Source organism: Lactuca saligna, chromosome 1 (genome assembly GCF_052625555.1).
Source record: "Lactuca saligna cultivar CGN05327 chromosome 1, ASM5262555v1, whole genome shotgun sequence".
Lineage (NCBI taxonomy): Eukaryota > Viridiplantae > Streptophyta > Magnoliopsida > Asterales > Asteraceae > Lactuca > Lactuca saligna.
The window spans coordinates 39826146-39849223 of record NC_136417.1 but is presented as its reverse complement, the minus strand read 5'-3'; the positions used below and the strand labels follow the sequence as shown (position 1 = coordinate 39849223).

Genomic DNA, 23078 nt, shown 5'->3' with positions numbered 1-23078 from the left:
ATTTGGTAGAAATATATTTGTTTGTATACGATGGATACACAATTTGGATCCCTATTTTGATTCAAAATAGTGGATAAAATTATTTTTCTAATCTTAGATAAAATTGTCATGACTTCAAATTGTCTTAACTTCTTCGTTCCAACTATGTTTTTAACGTTCTTTATATCTATGGAAAGGTGTTGAAGAGATCTACAATATTATCTAAATATCTTGGGCTAAATTCTAAAAACTTCTCAAAAAAAAATTAATATATTTCATGCAAGAACCCGACCTATGACTTTTCTCTTTTTACCCTCTGCCCCCCCCCCCCCCCCCCCAAAAAAAAAAAAAAAAAAAAAACAATTCAAAAGCTAGATCTCTCAACCATCATTACCTCCTTCCACAAGGTCTAATATTTACCTCCTCAAGGCTCAAAGATTTTACACAATCGACTCCCAACCTACGACCCTGAAAGAATAAATGAAGGAAAACAGGATGTTACGGTTTTTCTATAAAAAACCACTTTTGGCCACTTCTTGTTGCACCGCATAGCACATACGCAACATTTGTCATTTCACAATTGTTTGCTTTTTAAAAAACTTATGACTTAAAAACTATTGCCCGTGTGCTATGCAGTGTAACACTGGACCCTCATCTTCAAACTTATTCTCACTTTACTTTAAGTTATATTATTCAACATAGATTTTTTTTAACATGTTTATTATTTCAATAATATTATGAAGGATATTATAAACAATTCAAGTATATTTTATATAATTTCAAAACCATTTGATAATTTTCATATAAATACTTTTCTATGGTACATTGTCTATAACTAAAAGTTAATAAATTATAAAGCTAATCATTAAAATTACCAAATCTATTGAAGCTAAACGAGAAAATAACTATCATCTAAGAAAATTTAACAAAATGAACATGTTGTTTGCTAAAGTCACAATTTTATTTATTGTTATTTAGCAATTATTATGTTTAATTATTTTATATAAACGTCTTTAAATAATGTTAGTAAAGTTATTTAAATCAGTTTTATTCGATGTTGTGTAGATAAATAATGTCAATAAAATGACTTCTACATACGCTTTAAATACATGACACATCATATATGTTAAACAACAATTCGGTGGAGGAAAACGTAGTATTGCAGTGGACTCTGAATATATGACTCGGTTACGAGAAGAAATTGTTTAACATTTTATGCAAAATATTGAATGAATTATTTTAAATGAAATTGTTATTGAAAGACAAAAAAATGTTATTGTAAGACTAATTTGATTGTATGAATATTATTTCAATGTTATAAGACTAGAATTATTAAAATTTTGATATTTGAAAAACTAAATTAAGTTTGTAAAATCTGTTTATTTAAAGTTCAGTTTATTGCAGCGGTCTGCAGACGTTAAAAAAAACAAACTTCTTATTACATGTTGTAGCCGTTTAGTCCACCTCTTCTGCTGCAGATGGATACAGATGTGGTCCGAAGACTTCACAGGTTTTCGCTTAAAAAAAACACCTAAAAATCAATCTCACAGCCAGAATTGATTTAACAATTAAATATTTTTATTTAAATTTCAGTTTATTGCAGCAACATTCAAACGTTAAAAAACCAACAAATTTTTATTAAAGGTTGCAGTCGTTTAGTCTACATCTTCTATATAAATGATTGGATATGTGATCCACAAACTTCATACACAAAACCTAAAAATCAATCCACAGCCAAAATTGATTTAGCATGTAGCAGTAGTCCCATATGTAAAAAAGTAAAAGGGATAATGACTTGAAAGGGTAACGAACTTTCGATTTTTATCACATTTAGTCACTAAACTTTTTTTCGTTATCTATTTGCCATTGAACTATTGAAACTGTTCACATTTTACCCTTATGACCGACTGTTGCCGGTCATAAGGGTAAAATGTGAAAAGTTTCAATAGTTCAATGGCAAATAGATAACGAAAAAAGGTTTAGTGACTAAATATGAACAAAATCGAAAGTTCGTTTCCCTCTAAAAAGTTCAATGACTAAATGTGAACAAACTTCCTCTTGTATTATGTTTTACCAAATTATTTATTTTTGTTAAATTGTAGCAACATTTGTTAATGAAGAAATCCATGAAATAAAAAAATAAAAAAAAAACAAAAAAACAAAAAAAAAAACAAAACCCTGAAAATATATTTAAAAAAAAACAAAAAACCAAAACCGAAATAAAAAACCAATGGTTTGACATTTTCCAAAATAAAAAATTAAAATTTCCAATCTGATTTTGGTTTTACAAAAAAATAAACCATTCTCACTGATGTGAATTATGACCATTGGTTTGACATGCGAAATTTGTAACTTCCCATGAATATGTAGTTACAACATCGTCTGAACTCGTAATTCATAGTAAGGGGTTAGAGTATCATCGCATGAATACGTAGTTACAACATCGCCTGAAATCGTAATTCATCACCTACAGATTATAGGTCTGCTGGTGTTTCCACTGGGTTGTCTAGAATAGTCAGTGGTCGCCATCTATACTCTGGTAGATTACTACATCGCCACATTGTTGGTTAAGGTTATGGTATCTCCTTTCATCCTACATCACATATTCATCATCATCTATTTACCTAATTATCATCACCTATCTCTCATCATTTTATTTCATCACATTGCTGGTTAAGGTTATGCTTCCTAACTTCGAACCCCAAGGTTTACTCTACTAAAGCTTCATATTCTCGGCTTTTTGGACCTAGAAGGGTCCAGATCTATCACACCAAAAAGTTCAAGATAACTCTTCCTCTCACTCTACATACTCAAGCTCGCTAGAGTTCTCACTTATGGGAAATGTAGTCGCAATTGAAGGCCATAAGTGCCTTTAAATATGGCTCGGGCCCAAAGACTTAGGGTTTCTGCCAACAGCGCGGACTCGTCGAGTCGCCTCACCGACTCGTCGAATCCATTCATTAATCCGAGTCATCAGTCACGACCTTACTCGACGAGTTGAGGCGTCAACTCGTCGAGTCTCTCTTCTTAACTCAAAAGAAAAATACTTAAATTATGATACCTAGAAATCCGGATGTTACATTTTGTTTTTTTTATTTCATAGATTTCTTCATCAACAAATGTTGCTACAATTAAACAAAAATAAATAATTTTGCTAAAACATAATACAATAGAAAGTTTGTTCACATTTAGTCATTGAAGTTTTTAGAGGGAAACGAACTTTCGATTTTGTTCACATTTAGTCACTAAACTTTTTTTCGTTATCTATTTGCCACTAAAGTATTGAAACTTTTCACATTTTACCCTTATGACCGGTAACAGTCGGTCATAAGGGTAAAATGTGAACAGTTTCAATAGTTCAATGGCAAATAGATAACGAAAAAAAGTTTAGTGACTAAATGTGACAAAAATCGAAAGTCCGTTACCCTTTCAAGTCATTATCCCAAAGTAAAAAGTACAGTAATTTTTTGACATATTCCCTCATTTTGATATTTCTGTTTTGCAATTTTCTCATAGAAATAAAAGGTTCATAAAATAAAATTGATAAAACAAATAAAAAGTTTGACTCGTTTATTAAATCCTTTACCATCATAAATTTGGACAAGGTAGTTGTCATCAATATCGTATGAATCGGAAAGAAATTTCAAACAACTGAACCAGATATGCAAAACCATACCACCTATCATCACTATTAGTTTTGTTTTGTAGCTCCAACTAATAACACCTATCGACATTCAGCCACTACAGTTAAAAGCTCCAGTTCCTCAATCCTCCATTTCTCATCTATCTTCAACTTCCTATTTTTTCTCTCTGGTTCTGATATGGGGTTGCCGGAGTTTTGGTCGCTGATGATTCTGGCCGGAGTCTTCGCCGGAGCCATGGAAATTGCTCATGCATATGACCGGCCTCCACCAAGGGAGGACTTTGCTGTATTAGTCGCCGCATATGCTGATCCGACCACTCCACAACAAGTAATCAATTACTCTTCTTTCATTGCCCTAAATTCCTCATTGATTAACAATGGCGATTGTATAAAGCATTTAGATCAATCTCGGACTTACGAAAACACTCAACATAGATCTTAATGTGTTACTCCAGTTTCTTTTTTCTTTTTTGGTGAGAAAAAAAAGAGGGTGTTCTACAGATTTTTTTAGGAGGAAAGAGCATGGAAGATTTTTTATTTTTTATTTTTCTTTTTCTCAAATTCATTTCGATTTAGGAAAATAATAGGATTAGGAAAAGTTATAACGGCAGATATTCCTTCATATGTTATCTTGTTATAATTATTAAATATTTACACAATATTGTCAACTTTCCAGTCATTATCTTTCAATCCAGAACAAAAAAAAAAAAACTTTTTTAACTTGAAAATTATGAATAATAATTGTTTTGTTCTTTTCTGTCCTTTTTATTTTTCTATTAATAACTAGAGTAAATAGTGATATTTAACTTAAAAAATCATAAACATATAATAATATTACTTATTTTGCAATGTTTATTGTCCTTGTTTCTATCACCATTGTTGACATACTACTCGTTAATATCAATGTTACATATGATAGTTTTGCTCACCAAAGTTTGAATCTATAAGATGTTATTCCATTATTATTATTATTATTATTATTATTATTATTATTATTATATCATACACACAATTCATAATCACTATTTCAAGACATTTTACTATGATATAAAAAACTATATTTGGGAAATTTTCTTTCACAAAACACCATGTTTTAGAAAATACATTATTTTTCTTGGGAAAAAAAAATCCTTCGTAAAATCACCTTTCTTTTCACAATCAATATTTAGAAGTCGGATTTTCACACACTGACATATGTATACCCAAAAAGTTATTGTTGATGATAGAATTAAATTCGCATATTAAATGCCATCAAGGCAAAGTTTTACTTGGACTAGAAGTCTTCCAAGTGCTTCAAATGTATAGGTCAATATAAATATTTTGTTTCTTATCAAATCAACACAATAAATAGATAAATAAATAAATAAAGATATTACTACAAAAAAGTGATATATATTATACTCCCTCCGTCCCAATATTATTGTCCACAAACAAAAAACACATAGATTAAGAACAACATTGATTACCACTAACTTTATATAATAAAATGACAGTTTTGTCCTTACTTTGTATTTAATGTTTCATTAAATGTTTATTTGGTTAAGTAATAATGAGGGGTATTTTAGTAAAAATGTTATTTATTTTTAGAAGTTCACTATTATTTTGGGACAATCCAAAAAGGAAAGATGGACTATAATTTTGGGACGGAGGCAGTAATAAATTGTGATTTTTTTTAACAGGTTCATGTATCTTTGGCTGGTGAAAATAAAATGAGAATTTCATGGATTACAGACAAACATACTCCACCCATCGTAAACTACGGTACATCTTCAGGGAAATACGAACACTCCGCTACCGGGGTAATTTCGTCTTACGAGTATTTAACTTACATTTCTGGTGAAATACACGACGTCGTAATAGGCCCATTGAACCCAAACACAGTCTATTATTACTCTTTTGCCACTGGTTCATCTTCAACCCCTGAATACTCTTTCAAAACTCCTCCGGCGCAATTTCCGATCAAATTTGCTGTTTCAGGTTACAAATTTCAAACATTTTTTTGTTAGTATATGATCTGAAGAACTGGGGATTTATTATTTATTATTTATTATTTAAAATTTAAACACATGCAGGTGATCTTGGACAAACTGGATGGACGAAATCGACACTCGAACACATCTCGCAATCAAATTACGATGTGTTTCTGCTTCCCGGAGATTTGTCTTACGCCGATAGGATTCAGCCGTTGTGGGACTCATTCGGCCGCCTGGTGGAGCCGCTAGCGAGCCAACGGCCGTGGATGGTGACACAAGGCAACCACGAGGTTGAGAAAATTCCGGCCATCCACCACACTCCGTTCACCGCCTACAACGCCAGGTGGCATATGCCGTTTGAAGAGAGCGGATCCACGTCTAATTTGTACTACTCGTTTGAGGTGTCAGGCGTCCACGTCGTCATGTTGGGTTCCTACGCCGATTTTGGATATGGATCTGACCAAATTCGATGGTTGGGGTCTGATTTGAAGAAGGTTGACCGGAGTAAAACACCATGGCTGGTTGTGATTGTTCATGCTCCATGGTATAACTCTAACTACGCTCATCAAGGGGAGAAAGAGTCGATCGATATGAGGGTAATGATGGAGGGAATGCTTTATAAAGCTCGTGTAGATCTCGTTTTTGCAGGACATGTTCACGCTTACGAACGCTTTGTAAGCCACATCTTCATAGCTCCAGATCTGAAACGATTTTTTTTACAGATAAATAACCGATTAAGTGATCATCTCACTTCGTATTCTTGCAGAATCGCGTTTACAATCAAGAAATTGATAACTGCGGGCCGATGTATATCACAATTGGGGATGGAGGAAACCGAGAAGGTCTTGCTTCCAAGTGAGTTGACTCAATTGAAATGAAGAATTTTGTGTATGTTTGCAGCTTTGATTGTTGAATAATTTTAGAAACTTTGTTTTTGTAAATCGTAGGTATAAAGAACCACAGCCACCGATATCGGTATTTAGGGAAGCGAGTTTTGGTCATGGCGAACTTGAGATTGTTAATGGAAGTTATGCAAAGTGGTCGTGGCATAGAAATGATGACGATGAATCGGTTGAATCTGATTCTGTTTGGTTAAAAAGCTTTGCTTCTGATACAGCTTGTAAAGCTAATAAAAAATGATGTCTTCATCAATATAAATATTGTAAAACGTAACGTTTCTAAAAAAAAATACAAAAGGTTTATAATGTTACTTCATGAGAAAACCGAGGTTAAAGTGTTCCAAAATTATAACAAGGACAAGGAAAACTTGATAAGGGGTTTGAATCATTTGATAACTAGTAAAAAGGAGAGATCCTTTTTCATCATCAAAGAACTCTTTCACTAATTGCCATGTAAAGCGAATATTACAACATTGTCAATCCTACCCTATTTTGAATCTATATTAGGCTACCGGTATGGGAGTAGTTTCACGCGTCTTGGGCTGAGGTGACAACCTCTCCCACGCGTGAACACCGCCCCCAAGTCCGGTGGATTGCGTGTAGCGTGAGGCGGAAGACGGACGAAGACGAGGTGTTTGATTGGGCAATTGATTTTCGAACGTTACAATCGACCGTTATAACCATTAACAACAATTTTTTTTTTTTTTTTCAAATTATCTATATACACATCCACTTTATTCACAATTTCCACTAAACCACACCCACATTTTTTCAAAACAAACACACACATCAAACCAAAAAATTAATAATTTTCCACCTCCAATTATTTCGTCTTCCGATGATAACAATTCCGATGACGATTTTATTTTGTATACACTATTATCTGCGGCACGAGACGTGACACGTGAGAGGGATGAAAGTTCAAATGTGGAGAAGATGCATAGAAAATGTATCAATCGGGATCGAGATGCGGCACATGAACTTTTGGTACGTGATTATTTTGTCGTTGATAGTTTATATGGCCTATCAAAATTCGAAGAACGTTTTCGTATTAGTAGAAAATTATTTTTACGTATAACTAGAGATTTGGCATGTAATTATGAATTTTTTCAATTACGATGAGATGCTAGAGGTAAATGCAGTTTTACTACGATACAAAAATGTACGGCTGCTCTTAGACAATTGGCATACGGCATCACTGCAGATGCATCAGATGAGTATCTGAAAATGTCTAAAAGGACGGGCCGAGAGTATACATATTTATTTTGTGAGTATGTCATAGAGTTTTATCGTGACATACTTGCGACATTCGACTAAAAGCAAAGTCGAACAGTTTTAAGTCACGCATCAAGCGAAACATGTTTTCCAGGGATGTTTGGTAGCATTGATTGTACACATTGGGAGTGGGAAAATTATCCCAATACGTGGCGTGGCCAGTTCACGCGAGGTGATCATAGGGTGCCAACTCTTATTTTGGAGGCGGTGGTTTCAAATGACTTATGGTTTTGGCATGCATTCTTTGGTATGGCTGGGTCAAACAGTGACTTGAATGTGCTCCAAACGTCTCCGATATTTAACAATATTTTACAGGGTAAAGCACCAGAAATGTCATATGTTGTCAATGGAAATGAATACAAATATGAGTATTACCTAGTTGATGGGAGATATCCAGAATACGCTCCATTTGTCAAGTCATACACATTTTCGGCCGACGATAAACAAAAAATGTTCAAGTTAGCACAAGAATCTGCAAGGAAGGATATAGAACGGGTGTTTGGAGTCATCAAACAAAAGTGACACATAATCAAACATCCAGTACGAACATGGGATAGAGAAAAATTGAGAACGGTGTTGACTGCTTGTGTTATTTTACATAACATGATAATAGAAGAAGAGGGTAGGACTATTTGCTCATATACCACAAACAATATACTTAACCCACCCAAAGTAATACAAGTTGGCAGTCCGGCATACTTCTCAAGGGTTTTGGAAATACAAAACCGTGAAATACATCACAATCTACGACGTGGTTTGACCGCATACATATGGGAACGACAATTTCAAGGGAAATATGACGGTGAAGACGACAATGATGACGATGAGGAGGATGATGGTGGTGGCGACGAGCCGAATGATACCAGTGACGACAACGACGACGATTAAAATTTTTCTATGTTTTTTTTATTTTTATTTTATTTAGACAATGTAATGTTTAATTTTACTAATTTAAGTTTTAAATTTCTATGTTTTAATTAATGAAATGTGTTTTTATTTTTTTATGTTTTAAAAAATTAATATATGTTATAAATTATGCTTTTTAATTAATATAATGTTCAAAAAATTAAAAAAATTAAAAAAAAGAATTTGTTGAGTGTTAACCATTTCCAGTCTTTATTGGGTTGGGTGTGAATCTAACATGATCCACATGTGACAATGTTTTTTCAGTGGGGTGGGTGTGATCACTCCTCATAGCCTTACAACCATATTGGTATTAATCTTCTCCTATATTAAAAATTTAGAACAAAAAATGACAAAATTAAATATACTATAATAAATGAAGGTTTTTTTTACCACATGTCCTCTTCTCATTCATTTGGACACATGACATTTTCAATAATTTTTAAATTTTTTATTTTCCACTTGTCATATTATTGTATTTTTCATTTTATTAAATTAAAATTCCACATTTAATATGTAAAGTAATATATATGTAAAGTATTTATTAGAAAGGGTTTATATATGTAATGTATTCAAAAAATTTCTTATTTTTCTTATAAATTCAAACTTTTCAAATTGTTAAATTTTCATATTTATTTTTTTTAATTAAACTCATGTAATATATGGGTCTCACACATAGTTAATAATAAAACACTCACTCAAAACAAAGAACTAATTTAAACCATTCATAATTCATAAAGATTACCGTTAGAACATATACTTCACCATTGATAAGTCCACCAATTCATAGATGTATATCTAGCTTTATTTCTTGTGTTATAACTTTATGTTTTAAGAGGGTGTTTGGGAGTCCTTTTCATAACTAAAAGTGCTTTTTTAGAAAAATGTTTATTGATTTATGGTTTTTTTCTAAAAGCAGTTTTAAAAATATGTTTGGATTGGGTTTTAAGATGGTAAAAACTAAAAAGTCAATAAACCCTTAAAAACCACGATTCTCTTGCTTTTTAAAAACTATTTATTCTCATTTACCAAAAAGCTCTTTTTAAAAGCACTTTTCACTTACCCAAACACATTTTTAGCTTATTTGCTTATCCAATAAGCAAATAAGCTTTTTTTATAAGCAATCCCAAACACCCCTAAGCAATCAAACGGGTTTCCATCTTCCAATGTCTCTAGATCGTCAATCTTGATTATTTTTTTGTTTTGTCTTACCTTCTTGTTTGTTTAGTATGCCATGAAAATTGCATGAGTAAGAAATTTGGGTTACGACAAATGGCAGAGTTTGATGTAGTAGATTTTAAGTTAAAAAAAAATAAGACTGTCATTTACCCATCAAATTAAACAGGTTTCATGTCATGTGAGGTCTTTATCATAGTAGAAAACAACAAATTACAGACAGTACAAACTACACACAATGCTGGTTTTCCTTTTCTCTCTCTCTCTCTCTCTCTCTCTCTCTCTCTCTCTCTCTCTCCTTCTTCTTCTTTTTTTAATTTAATTTTATTTTTTTTATTTGAGATTCAGTAAAAAAGAGCAACGCAAAATTCTAGTACACTTCAAAAGAAAACATACATGCTTTTTTATGCTATTTTTTATTTATAATTAATATCAAAGATGTGAATTGTAAGAATTGAGGCTCTCTCAAATCTTCACGAGAAGGACGTAACTAGATTTCACATGGTTGGTTGAAAAAGTTTAAAGCTTTATCTTTACACAAAATTCAGAAAGCATGTATCCAAACGTACAGCATATTTTGTTAATAAAACTAGTAATTATTTTGTGATTGATGATAAAAATATGGTAGTGGATACTAAATACTTTTCAAACATAGTTATTTTTGTGAATTGCTAATATGTTACTATGTGGATTATTGTTTTAGATGAACTCAAAAGATATGAATACGCTCAGGATTCTCAGTACAACTTAACTCTTCCAAGTGAATGAAACCATCTTCTCCGCCATTGAAGATCGAAACACCAACGATATGGAAGCCAAATCTGATTCTTCCTCTTCTTTCCCTCCAGGTGCTCTATTTGACGCATGCATCATGGATTTATTTGTGTTTTTAATATACTCAGTAAAGTTCATCAAGATCAGAGTGGATTTTGTTCCAATTCTGATTCCAATCCATGAACTTGATCGAGTTCCCAAACATGATGATCATTAACCCCAATTTATCGACTTTGAATTTCTCTCATATTTCTCATACAGTTCTGATTTTATGACTCTACTTAGAAATATTTCAGGTATTATAAAGAAATCACTACTCGTCATCTTCGTTAACGGTTTTCTGGCATGGGCTTATCAAGCAGCTTGTCCACCCCCACCCAAAAAAATCGGATCTCCAGACGGACCTCCCATTACAAACCCTAGAATCAAGCTTCGTGACGGAAGACATTTGTCCTACAGAGAATATGGTGTGCCCAAAGAGGTCGCCAAATACAAGATAATTTATGTCCATGGCTTCGACTCTAACAAGCATTTTGCTGTTATTGCCACGTCAGCCTCCTCGGTATCGTTTTTCGTTTCTCATTTATTAGTTTCGTTATTCGGTTTCTTGATTGATTGGTTGATTTTAACAGACCCTAATTGAAGAATTGGGGATACATATTGTTTCATATGATCGACCCGGTTATGGAGAGAGTGATCCAAACCCTAACCAAACTTTAAAGAGTTCGGCTTTGGATATCGAGGAGCTTGCTGATCAATTAGGACTTGGATCAAAATTCTATGTTGTTGGTTTTTCAATGGGTGGTCAACTCACTTGGACTTGTCTGAATTACATTCCACACAGGTTTTTCATGGCAAATTCCGTTTGAATTTTATGAAACCCAGAAGGTTGTGATCTGATGATAATATGTGATCATGGAAATAGGCTAGCAGGAGCGACTCTAATTGCTCCAGTAATTAATTACTGGTGGCCACGTTTGCCATTGAAGTTATCACAAGAAGCGTATTCGAAGCAGTTTGTGGAAGATCAATGGAGCCTACGTGTTGCTCATTACCTTCCATGGCTGACATACTGGTGGAACACTCAGAGATTCTTTCCTTCTTCCACTCTCATTGCTAATAGCCCTGATATTCTTTCTCCTCAAGACATACAACTTTTGCCCAAATTTACAGCTGGAAGGGCACCATTACTTGAGGTACCTGCAATTTTTTCACCATCGTAGTTGATTAAACCCTGATTGATGATATGATATGATGCAACTCTTGTTTGTGTGCTGAAAAGGGACAAATAAGACAGCAAGGAGAATACGAGTCCCTCCACCGTGACTTGAATATTGGATTCGGTACCTGGGAATTCGACCCGTTGGATATTGAGAACCCGTTTCCAAACAATGAAGGATCCGTTGATATTTGGATGGGTGATGATGATAAAATTGTGCCTGTGACACTGCAACGTTATATCGCTAAACAGCTTCCATGGATAAACTATCACGAGCTCAAGGGTGCTGGTCACTTGTTCCCTTATGCTGATGGGATCAGCGATGCTATCCTAAAAGCGCTTCTCCTTGGTAAATGTTAGCTATATTTAAGTGTTCGGAGTTTGGTAACATAATATTATTACTTAATTAATGTTTGTGTGAATAATTTTTTGTAAGTTATAAAATAATTACATTTGTAAATTATAAAATACACGCTATTCGGGTCTACATAAAAAATATTCTAATTTCCCAAAAGGTGTATCATAGTTACAAAAAAACCTTTTCTTTTTTGCAAATGGAAAATCGGTTTGGTCAGTGTCATTGATGGTTTAGAGACATGGGGATGGTGGTGATCCGGTGTTGTGAAGAGAAGATTAAAAAAAGATAAAACTTCAAAAATGATCTTTGTGGTTTTTGAAAATATCAAGTTTAGTCTCTAAGTTTAAAAAACCTTACATATGGTCCATGTGGTTTCAAAACTTTTAACAAATGGTCATTATCGTTAACTCCGTTAGCTTTTAACCGTTAAGTGAAAGGTAATTTTGTCATTTCACTACCGCAGGGACTATTTTTGAAGTTATGTTCTATTTTAAAATAATAATAATAATTTAATATTAAAGGGTCCTCTCTCTCTCTCTCTCTCTCTCGGGATGAAGAATCAAAGCGGAAAAAACCCAATCTGAACTTTTTCTCCTTCCATTCAGACCTACACCTACCGGTGGTGAAGCACCACCATCGCCACTATAATTTTCAGACCACTAACCACCGCCATTGTTGCTTTGTTTGTCTCGCAATTATACCCGATATAAGCCTCAACATCATCTGAAAGATGTCATACTCTTGCAAGATTTGCAACACCAAGAAGGTCGCCAAGGAGGTACGACGACAAAACCCACCATTGATTCATAACTCACTCGAGTCAAATTAGTCCCACCACCATTGTTGGAATTCGAAATAGAAATGCTCTTGATTTTCCGATCCCAGATTGGTTCTCCTTTCTCCGAATCCTTCTTAGATTTCACGAACTGGGTCACGTTGAAACTCGCCTAAGAATCCGATAAATTGCTCCCATTAGAAAAAATAAAATAGTCTCCCTCACCGATCATCCTCACGTTCTCTATTTCTCCGACACCACCAAAATTGGAGCAAAATCACCATAATTTGACCTAAATTGGTAAGCCCAAATCAAAATCTAAAATTGAAACCTAGATTCAAGCTTTGTGTGTAATATTTGACCTAAATCGAAAGCATCATCTCGATTGTCGCCTTCCTCTAAAAGCTCTACATCTGCGAGCTTTGTCAATACAAGCTCACCAGGTTGGGATCTTCCTCCATCGATTTCAACAGGAACCAATCATTTGCTTTTGATGGCACTGTTGTGGTAGCTGATAAGAAGAAGTATCTGAAAGGAGGAGGCGACCGTCAATGTTCAAATGTTGTCCAAAGCTTAGTGTTTACCACAGCTCATAAAGAGTTGGAAGAGGAGTTCATAAATGAAATAAATAAAGCTGGTGATGGTAGAGAGAAGCAACTACATAGAGAAAAATCAATGGAGAAGAAGGAAATCTAGGGGAGAAGGAGTAAAGACAAGAGAGAGGCGACTTAGGTAGAGTAAATAACGATCCATGGGTTTTTCAATGGGTTATGGTCGTGTTACTGATGACTCCAGTGACTCCGATGATATTGGATTGAGGTCTAAATTTAGGGTGATGGCTCCGACAGTGGGATCGATTGCACGTATGGTTATAGGAGGTGGTTCAAGGCCAAAGTCAGGTGAATAACAAGATATGGATCTTGTTTGATATCGATCTTCTCTTTTTCTTGTTATACGCAAGCTTTAGAGTAAAGAAATGGTGGTCCAAATGGTTTAGCTTCTTTTCGATCGAGAGAGAGAGAGAGGTGGGACCCCTTTCATATTAAATTTTATTTATTTATTTATTTTTTCTAAAAAAAGTAATAGAAAACATCATAAATGGTCCATGGGTAGTGAAATGACAAAAATGTCCCTTACTTAACGGCTAAATACTAACGGAGTAAGCTGGAAAGACCAAATGTTAAAAGTTTTGAAACCACAGTGACCATCTGTAAGGTTTTTTGAACTTAGGGACTAAACTTGATATTTTTGAAAACCACAGAGACCATTTTTGAAGTTTTATCTTTAAAAAAATTGAGTAGGTTGGGTCGGGTCAGATCTTAGTGTTAAAAGAATAAAGTTTCAAAGTAGAATCAAATTATTTAAACATAAAAACAAGGTTAGAAGTGTTTGATCAAAAAATGGATGCAAAGATTAATGACAATCACCAAGAGGTTATTGATGGCTATAAAAGTCACTGCTCTCTATCTATTAATCATGATCACTATATGAATTTCATCGATTGTCAAAATTGAGTTTTACAAAATTGAGTTTGGTGGTTTGCTCATATAATTTGGTTTTTACCGAACCGAGCACAATATTTAAAAATGTTTAAATAATTTAAGAAATCATAAAAGACAATCTTGGATAGGTTGGTCATTTGAATTTAATCAACATGTTACATGTATATGCGGTAGATCCGTGAATTTCCTAGTGGGAATTTCATTAAACCATAACCACCGTATCTGGAATTTACTCAGAATATATTGTTATATTACGAAAACAAAATAAAAAGAATATTGTGATTTATAGCATTTAAGTGTAAAATTAATAAGATTGAAAACAAAAAATAAACTTTAATGTTTGACATAAATGTAAAGTCCTAAATTCATGCAATCTTTAAGGTATATAACACGTGGGTAGAAAACCAGTGTAATTTGGAGCGCCCTCCTGCACCCTTGTGCCTCTGTGTAGTTCCGATATGAACTTCCGTAGCTTCTCGTTGCTGGTGACGGCGGCCGCCGTCCTCGCCGGAGTGGTGCAAGTTGCCCATTCTTATAACCGTCCTCCGCCGCGGGAATCACTCGTCGTGTCGCCGGCAAAAAATGCTGATCCTACCACTCCACAACAAGTAATCGATTACTACTTCTCTCATTACCATTTTTTTTTTGTGCAAATGACTTAATTTCTCTTTTTAAACAGGTTCATATATCTTTGGTCGGTGAAGATGGAATGCGAATTTCATGGATTACAGATATGGATACTCCAGCCACCGTATACTATGGTACATCTTCCGGGAACTACCAAAATTCAGCAAACGGCACCGTTTCTTCTTACGAATTTGTCTATTACAAGTCTGGTAAAATACACGATGTAGTAATAGGTCCATTGGAGCATAGCACCGTGTATTATTACTGTTTTACCCCTGGTTCAACGTCTGAGTTCTCTTTCAAGACTCCTCCAAGGCGATTTCCGATCAAATTTGCCGTCTCCGGTGATCTTGGACAAACAGAATGGACGAAATCGACCCTGGAACACATCTCACAATCAAACTATGATCTGTTGCTTTTACACGGAGATCTGTCTTATGCCGACGCATTGCAGCCGTTGTGGGACTCATTCGGCCGGCTGGTGGAGCCGCTAGCGAGCCGACGGCCATGGATGGTGGCACAAGGCGACCATGACATTGAAATACTCCCGGACTTCCACCAGATTCCGTTCACTTCCTATAATGCAAGGTGGCGAATGCCATATGAGGAGAGTGGGTCTACGTCTAACCTGTATTACTCGTTTGAGGTCTCAAAGGTTCACATCATCATGTTGAACTCCTACATCGAGTTTGACCATGGTTCGATACAATACCGATGGTTAGAGTCTGATCTGAAGAAGGTTAACCGGAGCAAAACACCATGGCTGATTGTGGTTGTTCACGCTCCATGGTATAATTCTTACACTGCTCATCATGATGAGCCGGAGTCAGTCTACATGAGGAAATCCATGGAAGAATTACTTTTCCATCATCGTGTAGATATCGTTTTTGCAGGGCATGTCCATGTTTATGAGCGTTTTGTAAGTATAATTTCAATCTAAACGATAAATTGATAGTATATATAATTTGTATGGTTATTTTGCAGAATCGCGTTTACCAGGAAAAAGTTACGATTTGTGCCCCGCTGCATATCACAATCGGGGATGGAGGCAATAAGGATTTGCTTGGTGGCATGTGAGTTGACTCAAATGTTTTTTTTTTTTTCCTCTATTGTATTAATTCAGGGAAAACAAGTTTGAGTATTGAAACATAAGACAATTACCATTGATTTGTAATAGGTTCATAGATCCGCCATCAGAGATATCGGCATTTAGGGAAACGAGTTTTGGGCATGGAGAATTACATGTGGCAAGTGAAAGTTATGCAATGTGGTCGTGGCATAGAAACGATAACGATGAATCGGTTCAATCTGATTCGCTATTCATCCAAAGCCTTGCTACTGATCCACTTTGTAACAAGGTGCTCGAAATATGAAATTCTTGTTACTTGTTTAGTATATCATTCTTAGCCCTTGAAGGGGTATTATTAAGAGTATGTTTGTTACATATTCTGTTAATTTTTTGGAATGCTTTTAAGATTGTGAAATCAAAAAGTAGTCTACCAAGTAGGTTTTTAAAATGCTGTTTACACTAACATTTAAGTAATTTTATTGAGTTTTTTTAATTCACCTAAATCTACCATTTGTAGTAATTATATATAAAATAAATAAATAAATCAATCTTCTAAATGTCTTTTTATATAATTTCATATATTTCAGTTAACCTATTAACTACATCATTTTTTATCGGTTAACAATTAGTTTTATCTATCGCTTAACAACTAGTTTTTTTCAGTTAGCTTGTCAAACATAACCTAATTACAACAATTTTATCATGTAAAGATCGGTGCATATGACTTTTGACTTTTGATCAAGACTTTAATCATTATTCATTGAAGCATCAAACATCCGGTTCATCAATTAAGATCCTCCATCGTGTCTTCACCCAAACAGTCATATTCTTCATCAAATCATCTTCTTTCAAAAAAATATTCATAGAACCCACAAAACTCTTCCAATTATCCACCAAAACCCTAAAAATCAAAACCCAAATTGCACGGGTAAGGCAAGAAAGGTATGATGAAAAGAGTGGTAAGATGTATGAGCTTCAGTTGTTCAAGATCGTGGCAGAATATGCAAGATCATTGCAACAAAAGCATCATCAGTGTTCAAGATCATGGCAACTAATGGAAACTCCAGTTTAGACCTTAAAAAAGATATTGCCACCACCATGTTTTTGTATTGGTATTAGTGGAGATTTGAGATGTTGTCTCCCATTAGAGAGTCATTGACAGATATATATGGATGGCGAGATGAGGGTTGTTCTACAGAGGTTGGTAGAAGGCGGTGAGGATCCTGGCCTTCAACATATACCAGTGTTCATAATTTTTTCAAAATGCATCAACTCTCTGACATCCAAATACTATGAAAGAAAACTAATCTCCGATTATATAACTAGGTTCCTTGTTATCTACCAACATTTAACATACTACCCTGTTATGTGTGTAGCTAGACTCAATCTATTTAAGTATCGTTTGCTTGTTTCTTGCTTACCCAACTGGAATGAAAGGGTGATGTTCATGATAGCAAGCTTTTCAGTCACTAGGATTCAACATGTTCCGTTTACTTTAAACCATTTCTCCTCTACTGTTCACGTGAACCAAGCGGAAATGATTGTTTTGAAAAGCAAACGAATGGCACACTCAATATCACTTGCTCTTCACTCATGGTCTGGTTTCAAGGTGAGCTTTAGTTTTGGATCGAGCGTCATCTTTTTCCAAGATTCCCAAGATATCACTACAGAAAAAATCTCATTGATTGTGAAGGATTTATATAAGAAACATGGGTTGCTTGATGAGAGATGGAAACTCCAAAATAAGACGACGATGTAGAAGAAGAAGACGACCAAAATAAGGGGTGAATCTGGTCATGGGTTTGAAGGAGAAACAAGACATGGGTCAGGTCAAAAGAGGTAAGACTTTTCAAAGTCAAAGTCTATATGACAAATGAGTTACTCATTCAATTTGTTCAAAAGTGACCAAATAGACCCGACAAAAACAAGTTTGTTCTCTCATAAAGTACGAAAATAAATTAAGGGACTAAAAGAACAAATGTGCAATACATTGTAGGGCGTGTTATTTTCCCTAATAAAAATTCAACCGATCCAACCCAATTACTATCCAATTTAACATGTCCTAGTTATAATCCAATTAGTATCCAGTTTCAATTACAAAAAAGGATTAATATAGATATTTTAAATACTTATAAATTCGATAAGATTTAGATGGATCCAATAGGATGGAAATTAGATGAAACTTGATATATTAGATATCAACATTAAACATCCAATGGATAAATCCAATCCAATCTAATTTTTAATTATATAGGTTCGATTCAGTTGGACGTACGAATTGAATTGGACCAATTGGCAATATCCAATACCGTATGGATGATTGTATTAGATCGGATGTATAAAAATATGAGGATATCCAACGGTGAACGACCCTACTATATATATTTGACATGTAAATGGCACAATATTGTCACAATACATAATAGTGGCTTAGTGGCTTTAGGAGGCGGGGAGTGAAGCTCTCTAAAGAAATTAAGTAATCCACAACAACATTGACAAACCAACCATATTTGGCTTCTGGACCAGGAGATGGCACTCCTTCTCTTAGAGGACCGGCCTATAAGATTTTGCAAAGAACACAATATCCTAGAAATAGATTGTTTTATTGTTGGATATATTCCCATATTTCGTATTAGAGTATGATATTCATAGAAGTAGAAGTGTGTATCTAGAGCCAGAGGTTAATAGTTCCCATACATATCGTAAAATGTGCTTAAGAACGCCAACGCGTGCCTCAAAAAAATCATTCATAAAGAGACACATCTACAAACATAAGTAAGATCTAGTCCGGTAAAGGTAAAGGTACTAAAGTTTGTTGTGATGATGACATTGTACATAACACAACAGTTTCATCATGTTCTCAAAAACTTAAATAGCTAGTAACAAACCCCAAAAAAACATATTTTAATCTAATTTTTACCAACAAGTAGTTCTTTTAAGATCTCGTCACTGATCCCATCAGCATAAGGAAACATATGACCAGCACCCGTGATCTCATGGTATTTTATCCATGGAAGTTGTTGGGCAATATAACGTTGTAGTGTCACAGGCACAAGTATATCTTCATCACCCATCCAAATATGAACGGATCCTTCATTATCCGGAAACGGGTTCTCAATCTCCATCGGGTCAAATTCCCAAGTACCAAATCCAATATTCAAGTCACGGTGGACTGATTCATATTCTCCTTGCTGTCTTACTTGTCCCTTTTCAACACACAAAAAACAGTAACATTAGATTCATATTCTCCTTAAAATGGTTTAAAATGGTCAAGTAATTGTAATTCCAAATACCTCAACTGCTGCTCTGCCAGCTGTAAACTTTGGAACGAGTTCTTTATCCTGTCTGGAAAGAATATAAGGGCTATGAGCAATAACAGTGAGAGAAGGAAACAGCTTCTGAGTGTTCCACCAGTATGTTAATGATGGAAGGTGATGAGCAACACGTAGACTCCATTGATCCTGAATGAATTGTTTAGAATACGCTTCTTGTGATAGCTTCAATGGCAAACGTGGCCACCAGTAATTGACTACTGGAGCTATAAGAGTTGCTCCTGCTAACCTATGAGGAATGTATTTCAAACACGACCAGATCACTTGACCTCCCATTGAAAAACCAACCACATAGAATTTTGATCCGAGTCCCAATTGATCACCAAGTTCTTCGATATCCAAAGCCAAACTCTTCAAAGTTCGTTTAGGATCTGGATCGCTCTCTCCATACCCGGGTCGATCGAATGAAACAATATATACTCCTAGATCTTGAAGTAGATCCTGTAAAAGCCAACGAATTGATCGAGAAACACAATAGCGAAACTAATAAGTGTGAAACAGATAACGACAGAGACTATACTGGAGAGGCCGATGTGGCAATAACAGCGTAATGCTTGACAGAATCGAATCCATGGACATAGATGATTTTGTATTTTGCGACCTCTTTTGGTACTCCATATTCTTTATAGGACAAATGTCTGCCATCGCGAAGCTTGATTCTAGGGGTTGTAATGGGAAGTCCGTCTGGAGATCCGAGTTTGAAGGGTTCGGGTGGACAAGCTGATTGATAAGCCCATGCTAGAAACCCGATAATGAAGACTAATAGTATGAAAATCCCTGAAAATTTCAGAGAATTAGATTATTAGTTGATTGAAACTGGAGTAGGTAGCTAGTTGTGTGTATATCTTAACTACAAGATCAATCCTTATTTGATTTTAGTTGCTCAAAACATATGCTATGAGTGTATATCGTATATTGTTTAAGGTTATAGCTTGCCTTTTCATAGTAAATCCGAATACCTAACTCAAATTGCAGATAAAAAAATTAACTGATTTGACCAAAAAAGTCAGAAATCAAATCTATATTAATGCATAATGAACCCATCTGCTAGAAATTGAATTCAAGCAAAATCGGTATTACAGTTCGGAATTAAAAGCTTCGATTCCAAAGGGTAATTAAAGTCTGTAAGTTTTGATAACGAGAAGTAGATGGGAATAGAGCACCTGTAGGGAAAGAAGAGGAAGAATTGGATTTGGAATTCCTGGTATGGGACCTAGCTGATGCTGCTGAAATCTTCCTCTTTACCTCCGCTGCCATTGTTGTTGTTTCTTCGATGGCAGAATAGGATTGAGAAAGAGAAGATGCTTTGATTCACATCATCACATGGAAGCGCTGTAGTCAAACTCATTGACAACAAATGTGGCGGAAAACGATTGAAATTAGGTAGCATTGTTAATTTAATTTGGGATTCTTTTATGAAAGTTAAATTAATTTAATTTGGGATTTTTATGAGAAAATTATAAATTTAATCATTTCCTTAATTATATTGCAAAAAATAACCAAAAAAAAAAAAATTACAAAATTAGCCACTAAAATCGCAGATGGATTAGAGCCATCTACGATTTAGGCATTTGAACTGCGAATGTACAAGTGTTTAAAGTATGAGTGTGTATTTGACAGTTGTACGTTCGAGATTTACTCAATCCATTTGCGATTTTATTAGTTGATTTGCGATTTTGACTTTTTTAAGGGTATAAATACCTAAAAAAAATTGAACTTTCATTTTACAAGGTTTTTATTAGGAGAACTCGCTCTGGAAACGAAAATCGGTAGCTATGGACGATTTCATGTAAAATCATAGTCAAACCCTATTATTTTCGTAGTCAAACTTAATTAAAATAATAATAATAAATTACTCAAATCCGAGATGAAACATTAGAGGAAATCAAAGATGAACTAAGTTCATCTACAGTTTCCTTTGATGTTCCATCTGTGAACGTACAACTATTAATGCACGCCCACGTTTTAAACACTTGTATATTCGCAGATCAAATGCTAAAATCACAGATGAATCTAATCCATCTGTGATTTTGATGGTTAATTTTGTAATTTGAGTTTTTTTTAGTTATTTTTTACAAAATAATTAAGGAAAATGGTTAAATTTCTAATTTTCTCTATATTTATTGTTTAAAATATTATTTTGATATGGTATTGTAATTCTAGTGGTTTATCTGTTTAAACTTTAATGGAAACACCATTTGTTGTTCGATAAACACTATTAAACTCAAATTTTTGTACATTGTTTAACTAACTTTTATACAAATTTTTATCTTTTCAAAAACATCATCATTTTTCGGTCATATTCTTCTCCTAATAGAATTTCAAAGAAGTAGAAAAGACTTTTTTAGGTGTGCATTTGAAAAAAAACATTACAAAGTGCAAGCGCACAATCTCCTCATTCTTCTCTCTGGTGCTAGGTGTGGTGCTAGGTGTGTCAGTCGATAAGTCAATTCCCTTTTTTTGTGTCTGACATTCTAAATCACCTCCATAATACTTCTTATGGTTTTTTACTTTCTTTGGTTCTTTACATAACCATTAGGTTTTACACATTTATTCATTATAAGACCATGCAGTATACTCATCACACGTCATGTGTATTTGGTGTTGTCTTTGCACGCATGACCATGTGGATACACCACCCCCTCCCGGTGTAGTGATTATATGGAGGTTTGTTGGTGTGGAAGGTTGTGGCCTCAACCATTCTCTCTCTCTCTCGCTCTCTCTCTCTCTCTCTCTCTCTCTCTCTCTCTCTCATGAGGGAAAGATTTGTGCTAAAAGTGGTATAGTGTGATGAGTATACCTCATCGTCTAACACTTAAGCATTATGCTTTCACTATAAACTCTTAAGTGTTTGATTTATGAACCCATAAGCCACTCATCGAAGAGTCCTAGATCTTTTTGTGATGGTTGTGACCAAAGAGGGAGATTAAGATTAATATGATATCATATTTACTCTAAATGATTATAGATGTTATTAACTAAAAAGATATTCATAGTAGATTTTTAATTTAGTTATATTCAAGATTCGATAATCAATATATGACTTCAACAATAAAATTCAAACCAAAAAACGGAAAACAAACCATTAAAAATCCCAAACCTAGTAGATAAAACCCAAATACAAACCAAAAAAAGACCGTCCAAAATAGGTCTGGTCAGACCGGAAAAAAAAAAAAAAATAAGGTTGCTTAGAGTGCATTTGGTTCCTTAAAATTTTTTCTAATCTTCCATGAAAGTTTCAAAATATTTGGTTGATTCAGTTTTAAATTTTTTTCCAAGAAAACAAAACTTTTCTGCTTTTTAAATTGAATGTAAATTAAAAAAATTATTTTTAAAATTTTTAAGTTGGAAAATAAAAACTTCATCCATCCAACCAAACATGTTTTCTAAAAATTTATTTGAAAACTTAAAATAAAACTCTATTTTCTGAAAACAATTTTCCACAACAAAGTACATCCTTAGAGACCGATTTTGTGCACTTCTAGGGTAGACGAATAGGTTCAATCTGATCTACTACGGAGTATGGATCCAAAGCTTCCCCACTGATCCAATATCTAATAAGCTCGATATATAT

At 34.3% G+C, this 23078-nt stretch overlaps 5 protein-coding genes and 1 pseudogene across 9 annotated transcripts; 5 read left to right on the top strand and 1 right to left on the bottom strand.

Moving 5' to 3' along the window:
- Positions 1–3590: 3590 nt before the first annotated feature.
- Positions 3591–6830, top strand: LOC145033678 (putative purple acid phosphatase 20). Of its 2 annotated transcripts, XM_078982252.1 has the most exons (5): positions 3591–3950; positions 5302–5599; positions 5695–6269; positions 6362–6450; positions 6543–6830. In XM_078982252.1, exons 1-5 carry the CDS (start codon positions 3801–3803, stop codon positions 6733–6735), a joined length of 1305 nt encoding a protein of 434 aa, XP_078838378.1. In that variant the 5' UTR covers positions 3591–3800; the 3' UTR covers positions 6736–6830. The 2 variants fall into 2 exon arrangements, with proteins under 2 accessions (XP_078838378.1, XP_078838374.1); XM_078982248.1 differs by having other exon boundaries at positions 5695–6450; positions 6543–6827.
- A 1035-nt stretch (positions 6831–7865) lies between these two features.
- On the top strand, positions 7866–8291 carry LOC145005117 (uncharacterized). The gene has a single exon (XM_078964170.1). The coding sequence runs from the start codon at positions 7866–7868 to the stop codon at positions 8289–8291; it is 426 nt and encodes a 141-aa protein (XP_078820296.1).
- A 1959-nt stretch (positions 8292–10250) lies between these two features.
- Positions 10251–12309, top strand: LOC145033646 (uncharacterized). Of its 4 annotated transcripts, none has more exons than XM_078982238.1 (6): positions 10251–10352; positions 10552–10696; positions 10919–11184; positions 11255–11466; positions 11548–11818; positions 11905–12309. In XM_078982238.1, exons 2-6 carry the CDS (start codon positions 10657–10659, stop codon positions 12199–12201), a joined length of 1086 nt encoding a protein of 361 aa, XP_078838364.1. In that variant the 5' UTR covers positions 10251–10352; positions 10552–10656; the 3' UTR covers positions 12202–12309. The 4 variants fall into 4 exon arrangements, with proteins under 4 accessions (XP_078838364.1, XP_078838368.1, XP_078838358.1 ...); XM_078982242.1 differs by having other exon boundaries at positions 10316–10413; XM_078982232.1 differs by lacking the exon at positions 10251–10352 and adding an exon at positions 10362–10472.
- Positions 12310–14867: 2558 nt separating this feature from the next.
- LOC144997422 (putative purple acid phosphatase 20) lies at positions 14868–16526 on the top strand. The gene is made up of 4 exons (XM_078957330.1): positions 14868–15084; positions 15156–16022; positions 16088–16176; positions 16281–16526. The coding sequence occupies exons 1-4, from the start codon at positions 14935–14937 to the stop codon at positions 16474–16476; spliced, it is 1302 nt and encodes a 433-aa protein (XP_078813456.1). The 5' UTR covers positions 14868–14934; the 3' UTR covers positions 16477–16526.
- An 826-nt stretch (positions 16527–17352) lies between these two features.
- On the top strand, positions 17353–17931 carry LOC145005107 (delta(8)-fatty-acid desaturase 1 pseudogene; annotated as a pseudogene).
- A 971-nt stretch (positions 17932–18902) lies between these two features.
- Positions 18903–20861, bottom strand: LOC145033624 (uncharacterized). The gene is made up of 4 exons (XM_078982207.1): positions 20668–20861; positions 20025–20281; positions 19466–19945; positions 18903–19378 (listed from the first exon to the last, which is right to left on the bottom strand). Exons 1-4 carry the CDS (start codon positions 20759–20761, stop codon positions 19082–19084), a joined length of 1128 nt encoding a protein of 375 aa, XP_078838333.1. The 5' UTR covers positions 20762–20861; the 3' UTR covers positions 18903–19081.
- Between the last annotated feature and the right edge of the window lie 2217 nt (positions 20862–23078).

Coding starts and splice junctions, on each gene's coding strand:
- LOC144997422 (XM_078957330.1), top strand. CDS start 14,935: ATGAACTTCCGTAGCTTCTCGTTGCTGGTGACGGCGGCCGCCGTCCTC. Junction 15,085..15,155: donor ATCCTACCACTCCACAACAA/GTAATCGATTAC, acceptor CTTTTTAAACAG/GTTCATATATCTTTGGTCGG. Junction 16,177..16,280: donor AAGGATTTGCTTGGTGGCAT/GTGAGTTGACTC, acceptor GATTTGTAATAG/GTTCATAGATCCGCCATCAG.
- LOC145033678 (XM_078982248.1), top strand. CDS start 3,801: ATGGGGTTGCCGGAGTTTTGGTCGCTGATGATTCTGGCCGGAGTCTTC. Junction 3,951..5,301: donor ATCCGACCACTCCACAACAA/GTAATCAATTAC, acceptor TTTTTTTAACAG/GTTCATGTATCTTTGGCTGG. Junction 6,451..6,542: donor CGAGAAGGTCTTGCTTCCAA/GTGAGTTGACTC, acceptor TGTAAATCGTAG/GTATAAAGAACCACAGCCAC.
- LOC145033646 (XM_078982238.1), top strand. CDS start 10,657: ATGGAAGCCAAATCTGATTCTTCCTCTTCTTTCCCTCCAG. Junction 10,697..10,918: donor TTCCTCTTCTTTCCCTCCAG/GTGCTCTATTTG, acceptor GAAATATTTCAG/GTATTATAAAGAAATCACTA. Junction 11,467..11,547: donor CTGAATTACATTCCACACAG/GTTTTTCATGGC, acceptor TCATGGAAATAG/GCTAGCAGGAGCGACTCTAA.
- LOC145005117 (XM_078964170.1), top strand. CDS start 7,866: ATGTTTGGTAGCATTGATTGTACACATTGGGAGTGGGAAAATTATCCC.
- LOC145033624 (XM_078982207.1), bottom strand. CDS start 20,761: ATGGCAGCGGAGGTAAAGAGGAAGATTTCAGCAGCATCAGCTAGGTCC. Junction 19,946..20,024: donor TTGCCACATCGGCCTCTCCA/GTATAGTCTCTG, acceptor TGGCTTTTACAG/GATCTACTTCAAGATCTAGG. Junction 19,379..19,465: donor CTGGCAGAGCAGCAGTTGAG/GTATTTGGAATT, acceptor TGTGTTGAAAAG/GGACAAGTAAGACAGCAAGG.